The following is a 9,997-nucleotide window of genomic DNA, read 5'->3' as shown; positions in this document are numbered from 1 at the left end:
AATGGATTGGCATTTGTTGGAGTTTGATTTTGAAGAAGAATGTTTGTAAAGTGATTAAAACCTTAAACACTGAAAATGATTATAAATATTTGCTTTTTGTACAAAGGCATATATATAGAATTTGTGTTAAAAGACTTTGACATGATGATTAGACTAATTAAACAAATCCATTTCCTAAATTGAAGATTAATTAATATATAGAATAAAAGGAGAAGTCCTTGTTTTAAGATAAGAAAGGACAGAACTTGAAACTCTCTCAAATGGCAACAAACAGAAACTCTTATGCATTGAATTGTTAACATTTTTATAATTAGAATATGTATCTTCAACCCATATCTTTGCTATAAAAAGTTCATATTATTCTACTTTTATGACTAATAAATAAATGCTTTTTTTATGCTAACGGTTTTTTAATTTCCTTTTCAAATTATGAACATGTGTTTGTGTGGTAATTGTAGATTACCTCCTTAATCGGTATTTGTATGACTTTGTTCGGATTGAGTTATTTTAAAAATAGTTAGACATTAAAGATACTCGTTAACCATCATCTTAAAATCTTTCAATTTCACGCATCCTCATTCTGATTGAAAAAATGGAATCGTAAGATTCTCTATTGTCTAGTAATGTAATTCAAAAACACAAATGATCCCTTAATGATTTGGCAAACCCTATGAGTTTGACTAAGAAAACAATCAAAATTAAATCAATAAGATTTATTAAACCTCAAATTTAGATGTTGAGAGTTATTCAGTTATGAGTTGAGTCTCGGTCAACAAAATTCTTTATATATAAACAACCTTGCATCGATGATGTGGTGTCTGCCCACCTATCTATTACTATTACAACACTCAAATTTACTTATAAGTGAGACAAGTGTGATAAGGCATAATGTATTCCGAGTTGCAGTCATCCATTTACAGGGAAGAAGTTTTAGATTTCTCTTCTGCACCTATCTTCTTAAACTCCATGAGCAACAGATTCTGCACAAACACGAACTCTAAAATGATGTTACAACATGTCAAAAAAAATTTTAGTTAGATCAAGAAAACCTCAACGTTACCTATTGTTCACCTTAGCACGTTGAAGTCCAATGATATGGACGTAAACTTCAACTAGCTAAAGTATTATTTAGCCGATCAAAATAAACTTTTAGGTTTTTTTTTTTTTTTTTTGGTAAAAGGAGTGTTGTGGTTAATTCAATTTCTAAAACAATGTGGAATTTTTTTATTAATCTCACATTTTCCAAATCAAAGTGTGTGATATTTATTTAATTTGAGAAGTTCAAATCATCATATCGATTTGACAAAAGCTTATGTGCTTTACACTTGGAACCATTTAAAGAGGTCCAAGTGAGGCAATCTAAGCCATCTTTCATAACCTAATTTTATATTGAAAGGACCATTCATCTAATATGCCTTTAAATACAATTAATAATCAAAATTTCAAGTTTCAATATAATTTTTGTTTGGTTGATTTTAATTTCATACGAACAAACTCAATACAAATAAAATCTTCATAGTATAAAACTGTAGATATGATTAACAATAATTAAACATGATGTGGTTAATAATCTAGAAGCAATAATGTTAATAAAAAAAAGAATTGAATGATTCATATTAAGTATTATACTTAATATAGGTGGTCAAGGATATAGTCTATTCTTAATTAGACCATGAAGGCAGGACTATTGTCCTTTACTGATTTTTATCAATTTATTCTTAAGTCGGCCGACCTAAATGTGTACTTTATAATAAAATCTTTCATTATTTTTTTTAATAAAGTAAATCTATCTATCTATATATATGAATTGATAAAAGAAAATGATGAAGAAGTCACCATCTTAATCACATGATAAGTTTATATTATTTTTCAATGACTAAAGAGACCACATATATAATATTTCTAATGTTTTAAATAAAAGCTAAATTACACTCTCAATAATTGTACTATAGTTGCTTGTCATCCTCCCAACTTTCAAATCTTTCACTTTGTCTCCCATTATATTCATTATTTATTATTTGCTCATAATTGTTTATAAAAGAATATACATATTTTTATATATATAAACATGATGAATCGAAACATAAATTATTTTAAATGACAAAATTTTTAAAAATATCTATTTATAGTAGACAATACATATCGTGGTCCATTATAGATCAACTGTGATAGTTTGCAATATTTTTTAAAAATTGTAGTTAATTTAATCTAAGAAATGAAAATTTTAAAATTATCATTGTTAGAGTGACGATTATAATTTACTTTTACTATTTTGATAGTTTCAGTTTAACAATAATTAAATCCATCGATAGTCATCTTAAATAGTAATTGATGTCCTATCCTTTAGTACTTTACTTCATGTTCATTAATTTCTTTTAAAAGAAGATTTAAACTAATTATTTAAAGTAAGATTATTATGATTGTTAGTTTGAATAACAAAACAATAATACAATATAATAGACGGAACATTAGTGCCTTCTAGCTTAATTCATTAATAATTTGCATGTCTTTCCTCGAGATCTTTCATCTCAATAATTATTGTAGTAAAAACATCGAAACACGTTAAATGAAAAATATTTAGTCTAATTTTGATTGAAAATGTGTAAAACGTTACCATTCTTGATTTAGAGAGAAGGAAACTATTATATTATAGTAAAAAAAATTCTGACAGAATATGGCATTTTCCTTTTAAAAATTTAAATACATTTCTTGTACGTACCTTTTTTTTTTTTTTTTTTTTTTGTAGTATTAGAACAATCATTTCCACAACTTATTTTAAAAACATTTTAAATACAAAACGGAAAACGAGACCTTAGGATGGAGGTGTGGAAACACAGAAATGGAAGGAGAAAGAAAAATGAGAATAGGAAGAGGAGAGTGTGGAAGGGAAGAGCAAATGAAGAAAAGAAATATAGAAGAAGGAAAAAAGAATGAGCAGTAAAAGAAATAAAAGTGTGTGTGGGGGAAATGACAAAATTCTGTTTTGGCATCCCTAAACAGTTGAAGGGATTGTGACAGTTTAACAAAAACTCCTAATTTCAAATTCTCTGTCATCCCCTTCCATTGTCACTTTCATACCCACTGTTCCTTTCCAATTCATCACTTCAATCTCCCATTTGTTTTCCTTTTTTAATTACCCTACTTTTCAATTAATCAAATGATTCTTTAATGCATGCTTTAGTTTTTTTCTTTTATTATTCCTACTTTCCATTTGTAAATTTTCATTTTTCTGATAGTTTGGTTTTGTTGGTTTCAGTTTGTTTTCTCGATGGTTCCTTCTCTTTCAAACCCATTTTTAGAAAAGAAGATAAAACTTAGGGGAATAGCAAAAATAAAAATAAAAATCTAATGGATGTTGCCAATTCATTTTGTGAATGATTGGAGTTGGGAAAAAACTTATGAGATGAGAGGGAGAGATAGAGATTTGGCATTTCATATTTTGAATGGTTTTAATTTATAAATTTAGTATTTTTGTTATATATTTGTAGGGAGAGATACAATGAATCCCATTAAGACAGATTTGAATGGGGGCAATGGTGGGCTCTTCCAACCAACCAAACCCCAATATCATCATTTCTCATTCCTCAACCCCTCATTACCAATTAAAAGAAATGAAAATCATCCTATATGGTATGTTTTGAAAGGTAATTTGTTGATGGTTTGGACATTTTTAATCGGTTTAGTTGATGGTTTGGACAGAAAATCAACTTCGACTAATTGATTACTCGTTTCTAGATACAACCAGACCTAACCTAATCTGCCAGTTTTAAGGGAGGGTTATATATACTTGAGGATACATACAAAAACACTTTTCTACCCATCTATCTAAAGGGAAAGCCATATGTTAAAATATATATATTGGTGGTTGTCTTTTCCCCCACTCAAATCTTTAGTTTATATAATTAGTGTTTTTGATAGGGTTTTGACTTGGTTTGACTCCCACCCAATGGATGCTTGCATTGTGTGTGTGCTTAATTGGAACATGCATGAACAAGCAACAAAAGTGGGTCCAAATGTGGTAAAAGTTTTGTGTCATTTTGTGGCCTTTCTTTATAAGATTTGAGGGTCACTTTGTGTTTCATCCTTATATGGTCAAGTTCAAGCCCTCTCTCTCTCTCTCTCAACTCTCAAGTTTATATTTCAATTGTTTTAAAATCTCTCTTCCCGGCCTCTCTCTTCTTTTCAGTTTTATTTTCCATATTCTCATCAAGTTTGGTTTCACATATCATATATATATATATATATATAATCCAAATCATGCATGGATCTACTTTGTTCTTTATTTTGCCTTTCACTTTTCCCTTTATTCTTCTAAAATAAATAAATATATTTTGCTTCAAATTATTATTAGTCCCTTCCTGTTTCACACTACTATTTTAAAAAGCTTATTCAAATAAATTAGCATATTTGTTCAAAACAAAAACAATGCATTAACATATATAGTTATTGTATGTATGTGTTCACTACACAATTGCTAATTGAGCTCTTTAGAGCAAAAATGGGCTGGCCCAACCAAGACGAATGGATTTGTATGAAGTGAGAACTACTCAGGCCCAATCCATATGGGCTTCAGCGTGTGATTTTATTTGTCTTGCAACGTGGATTTGTAAGTCGTCATCTAGATGTAGCTTTTAATTGTTTTAATAATTTACAAAGAAAACTTAATTACATGGAAATTATTTTAGAACAATTAATAATTTTGTTGCATTATTATAAATAATTATGATCTGACGCTACGTATTATCTATAGCAAAAATTAATAATAAATTATATATAAAAAAAGGTCTAAAAATTTAGTTAGATCATATTCATTTGTCTCACCTAATTTAGTAGCCATAATACGAGTTAATATGTGACAAAATTCAATCATTTGATTTATTAGTATCACCTTTAATTGGTTTTCAAATAAATATTTTTTCAATTGTTATGTTGGATTTTAATTCTTACTAGTTTTGAAATTTTGATTTTAATCCTAGGAAGAGTATGTGTGTGAAAATTTTAAAATAATTATTGTGTATTTAAATTTCTCTTTCAAAATTTAAAAACAATTTTTAGACATTTATTCACTCCATTAGTTAATAAATGAAGCAAGTTGATAAAAGGTATGTTTTGAATAATTTAAGTCGAGAATTAATCTTTGTACGATAATGGAAATTAGAAGGTATAATTAAATAATATTTGATTAGAAGAAAATATAATTTAAAAAAGTAATTCCATCGAACGGTTGACATTTGTTGATGAAACTCGAATGTTCAACCATTAAATTGTACCTGCCCACATCTGAACAATCATTTACCCACTGATGAAGGACACTCTTCAAAGTGTTGGCGACAAGCATCAAACTGATGATACCAAATATTACCAAAGCTCATCTTTCTCCCTCTACAATCACACCCATCCGATTGAAAATTTTAGTTTTTTCAATTTTACTTTCTTGATTTTCAGCAAGAATCAAGATCCCAACTCATCACACGCTATTTTGACATTTGTTGCAATTGCAAAGACTGATCGAACCGACTCTTTTTGCTACTCTGTCACCTCGAGTCATTCTTCAAAATTCGGCGAATCGGCGCGGTGGGTTTGTAGATAAATGTTGTTGGGTTCGTGAAGCGAGGTTTTCTAGCGTAGGGGATTACGAGAGCCGCTCGTTGGTAGCATTTGAGCAATAGGGTTCAGAAGTTCTAAGCCTTGGACCTGCAATTTGTTTGGTATGGTTTCCATTGTTAATTATAATTTGGGTTTTGGGTTTTCTATGAAGTTTCGCGAAGTGGGTTGTTGTCAAGCTGACTAAATTTGATACTCTGCTCGTTTGATTTGCTGTTTTGGTGATTAATCGATTGAAGGGTAGCGCTACAGTGTTCAGGTAAAGTTGTACAATCAGTGAAATTACTCTGTTTGATCTATCTGCCTTTTTTATACGAACGGAGCAGTTGTTTGGGTTATTAAAGTTGGGGGTAATTTGCTGAAATACAGGACAAAGGTACTAGTTCTGTACGAGATTGGAGTGCTTTGATTGTTTAAGTGATATTGTCAAGTGAACTTATCAGGTTTTGGGGATTTTTGAGATTGGCTTGTTGGTGAATTGGGTATGGATATCTTTCAGCTCAATCATATTGCAAGATTCTGAATAATATGGCTGTACTCAGCAAAACCAGAAGCACGCTTGAGGGGCTTGTTAGAGATAGTTCATTGAAATGGTTGTTAGGAAAGCGAAGCTTTTTTGATGAAGAACTTGAAGAAATGGAAAGGTCTCCTTCTGCTCAGAGAAATTGGATAAGTGAGCTCTCTCCATTTGCCAATCTGGTTGTTCGGAGATGTACAAAGTAAGTTCTTCATAGCTTGTTCTGTTCTTGAGGAAAACGTCAGGTTTTTTCCTCCTGTATAGTTGGTGTTTTTGATGTTTCTTTACAACTATTACTTGAAGATCATTTATACTGGGTTAGTAAATTAATGTTCAAGGATTTGAATGAATTGATGTTCAATCCATTACAATGTCAAATATGCAGACTCCTTGGTGTTTCTGCCAGCGAACTTCAACAAAATTTTAATATGGAGGCCATTGATTCAATAAAGGTTCCTTCAAATTATGCAAGAAACTTTCTGGAGTATTGCTGTTTCAGGGCACTTGCACTATGTACTCAAAATACGGGCTATCTGGCCGATAAAAAGTTTCGACGCTTGACATTTGACGTGATGATAGCTTGGGAAGCCCCGGCAAGTTCTAGCCGGCCTTTACTTAATGTAAGTTTTTGGTTTTATAGGTTTTGCTAGTATCTTGATCCCTTAAATATAGATGGTTGAAATTAGAAACTGAATGTAACTAAATAATTTATGTGCTTCTTTTAATCCCATTTACTAGTTTACTTGGACTGTTTGGACTTGCCAGAATTTTAAATTTCCTGTGTGCTGTTTGCATAACGTTAAAATGCTGCAATCAATGGCCTTAAACCTCTCAGAGGTTTATCTTTGGTTCTACTGACTTTCCTTTTGTCTGAGATGATCGCTCATTTTACTTTTGCTGATTGTTGTAAAATCACTTAGAGTATGTGGTTTTCAGACTGGATACTTTCTTTAACGAGCACGTACATTATCCCATTTTTGCATGTTTGATTGACCACAAAGTACTGCTTCCACAATAAAGTGATAGAAGGTGGTCGATTTTAGTGTTTTCAATGTTCATCTGTAGCCGACCTTTATTGCAGATTGATGAAGATGCATCAGTTGGGGTTGAGGCTTTCTGTCGAATTGCTCCAGCTGTTCCCATAATTTCAAATGTCATTGTTAGTGAAAATCTTTTTGTGGTGCTTACTTCATCAGCTAGTTCTAGACTTCAGTTTTCTGTTTACGACAAGTACCTGAGCGCGCTAGAAAAGTACGCACCTTTCAATATTTTTTTCTAAGCATGAAAGATTTAAATACTATGCAGCAAGATTTCTATTTTGTTGGTGCTTTCAGTCTAATATTATATGTTCTTCTTGATAGAGTGATAAGAAAAATGAAAAACCTATCAGAGTCAAACCTTCTCCAGTCTGAAAGATCATTAAGAGATGAAAAGATTTTAGAAATGGATGGAACAGTCACAACACAACCAGTTCTTGAACATGTAGGAGTTTCTACTTGGCCGGGTGAGTCATGGAATGATTTCGTTAATTTCTTCTTATCTTTGATGTGAAAGTTTACCACCCCTTCCTATCATGGCTTATCAAGGGAAAACATTTCATCTAATGGAAAGTATTGTTAGAAGTAGACGACATATATAAGATGGTATTTTACTGTTCTTACTTCCATCTCTATTTTCTCCTTTATTTTCTCATATATGCAGGTAGGTTGGTTCTGACAGATCATGCACTTTACTTTGAAGCTCTTCGTGTGGTGTCATTTGACAAGGCAAAAAGATATGACTTATCTGATGATCTAAAACAGGTTGTCAAACCTGAATTAACTGGACCATGGGGCACCCGGCTCTTTGACAAGGCGGTTCTGTATAAATCCATGTCCTTGTAAGTAGATCATTCCTTTCTTTTTGGCAGGGTTGTGTGTGATTGGGTTAACGGTGAAAGCATCTTGAATTTTATCAATAAGAATATTAAGAGCTGTCAAGTTTGATGTTCACCCCTTATCTCTGTTGGGCAAATGTGTACACCTTTGTAGATCAGAACCAGTTGTGATCGAGTTTCCTGAACTTAAAGGCCATACCCGTCGAGATTTTTGGCTGGCAATCATCCGTGAGGTTTTATATGTTCATAGATTTATCAACAACTTCCAGATCAAGGGAATTCAAAGGAGCGAAGCTCTCTCAAAAGCTGTCCTTGGGATTCTACGTTTACAAGCCATTCAAGATATATATTCTACACCACCTCTTGGGTGTGAGTCGCTTCTCATGTTTAACCTTTGCGATCAGCTACCCGGTGGGGACTTAATATTGGAAACCCTTGCAAATATGTCGGACATGAAGGAGTGTGACCGGACAAACAGATCCAGTCTTGTAAAGGGAATGTATTCAATTTCAGCACTTGACTTAGTTTCTCACTTGGGATTTGGAATGGGAATGACTTTAAGCGATTCCAATGAAAATGAACTTCTTGTGGGTGAGATTGCTGTCGGAAAAATGACTCCTTTGGAAAGGGCAGTCAAGGAATCAAGAAACAATTATGAAAAAGTGGTGATGGCTCAAGAGACAGTCGATGGAGCAAAAGTAGATGGCATTGATACTAATTTGGCAGTGATGAAGGTATTGATCTTTCTTGCCTACTGCCTATTAGAGGATTTCTTATTTAGCTATTTAAGAGTAGAATATTTTGTGCTTCCTACTTCCTAGGCAACTAGACTATCTTTTCTCTTATCTTTTGTGGAGGATGATTCTGACCTATGGCAAAAGTTTGAATCTTAGCCTCTTTTATTTACTTTGTTGTGGTGTACTGCAGGAACTAATGCTGCCAGTGAGTGAACTTGGGAAGTTCCTTCTTTCTTTGGCACTATGGGAAGATCCTATTAAGTCTTTGGCATTCTGTTTGGTCTCCAGTTACATTATCTACAGGTAAATATCAAGATATAGAAATGAGCCTCAAGTTAAGTTGGAACTAAAAAATGTTGGTAACGAACTTGAACATTCTTTTCACAGGGATTGGCTGCTCTACGCCATTGCTCTGCTACTTGCATTCATGGCCATCTTCATGATGCTAACGCGAATTTTCAACCAAGGTACCCCAGTCGATGAAGTTAAGGTCGTAGCTCCTCCAGCAATGAATGCAATGGAGCAGCTTTTGGCCGTCCAGAATGCGATTTCTCAAGCGGAACAGTTCATCCAAGATGGAAACATCTTTCTCCTCAAGCTGCGCGCTTTGTTTCTGGCCATTTTCCCTCAGGTTTGAATTCTGTTTCCATGGTCTCTCATCCATATATGAATTTATGAATGACATATCTGAATCCATAGTGGTTTTGATGATATGATTCTCAGGCCACAATGAAGTTTGCAGTTTTCCTTATAGTGATGGCCTTGACTCTAGCCTTCTTACCCACAAAATACATAGTTCTAATGGTGTTTTTGGAGGGGTTTACAAGGTACTCACCACCAAGAAAACCAAGCACAGAGAGATGGACAAGAAGAGTAAGGGAATGGTGGTTCAGCATTCCAGCAGCTCCTGTAATTCTGGAGAGGGAAAAGGAAGACAAGAAGAAGAAATGAATTGTGATCCTTTTGTTTGTAACTACGTACATGTAGAGAAGGTGTAGTATATGTATTTTACTTTTGGGTTTCATTTCGTGTTTTCTTGTTAGGAGGGTAGGAGTGTACATTTTCTACACATACTTTTAATAATAATGCCAAGGGAAAATAATTCAGAAATGCTTTGTTTATTTTTCTCAGTCATTTTCGGTTGACACTGACACAAAGATATTATTGAAAATGGTCACAACTGAACGAACTAATTTATCTTATAAAAGTATTGTCTTAAAAGTAATATTTTAGAAACCAAAGTCTGTTATTATAATTACTTTT

At 32.7% G+C, this 9,997-nt stretch overlaps 1 protein-coding gene across 4 annotated transcripts; it reads left to right on the top strand.

Annotated features, from left to right (window-relative positions):
• Window positions 1-5,323: 5,323 nt before the first annotated feature.
• LOC101213898 lies at window positions 5,324-9,855 on the top strand. 4 transcript variants are annotated; one of them, XM_011650604.2, is made up of 11 exons: window positions 5,324-5,708; window positions 5,844-5,863; window positions 6,048-6,323; window positions 6,507-6,741; window positions 7,203-7,372; window positions 7,483-7,625; window positions 7,823-8,000; window positions 8,152-8,731; window positions 8,925-9,037; window positions 9,122-9,365; window positions 9,458-9,855. In XM_011650604.2, the coding sequence occupies exons 3-11, from the start codon at window positions 6,133-6,135 to the stop codon at window positions 9,683-9,685; spliced, it is 2,082 nt and encodes a 693-aa protein (XP_011648906.1). In that variant the 5' UTR covers window positions 5,324-5,708; window positions 5,844-5,863; window positions 6,048-6,132; the 3' UTR covers window positions 9,686-9,855. The 4 variants fall into 4 exon arrangements, with proteins under 4 accessions (XP_011648906.1, XP_011648902.1, XP_011648898.1 ...); XM_011650600.2 differs by having other exon boundaries at window positions 5,974-6,323; XM_011650596.2 differs by having other exon boundaries at window positions 5,324-5,863.
• Window positions 9,856-9,997: the final 142 nt, after the last annotated feature.

The sequence above is a fragment of the Cucumis sativus genome, chromosome 1 (genome assembly GCF_000004075.3).
Source record: "Cucumis sativus cultivar 9930 chromosome 1, Cucumber_9930_V3, whole genome shotgun sequence".
Lineage (NCBI taxonomy): Eukaryota > Viridiplantae > Streptophyta > Magnoliopsida > Cucurbitales > Cucurbitaceae > Cucumis > Cucumis sativus.
The sequence above is the reverse complement of the archived record's forward strand: the minus strand, read 5'-3'. Positions and strand labels throughout refer to the sequence as shown.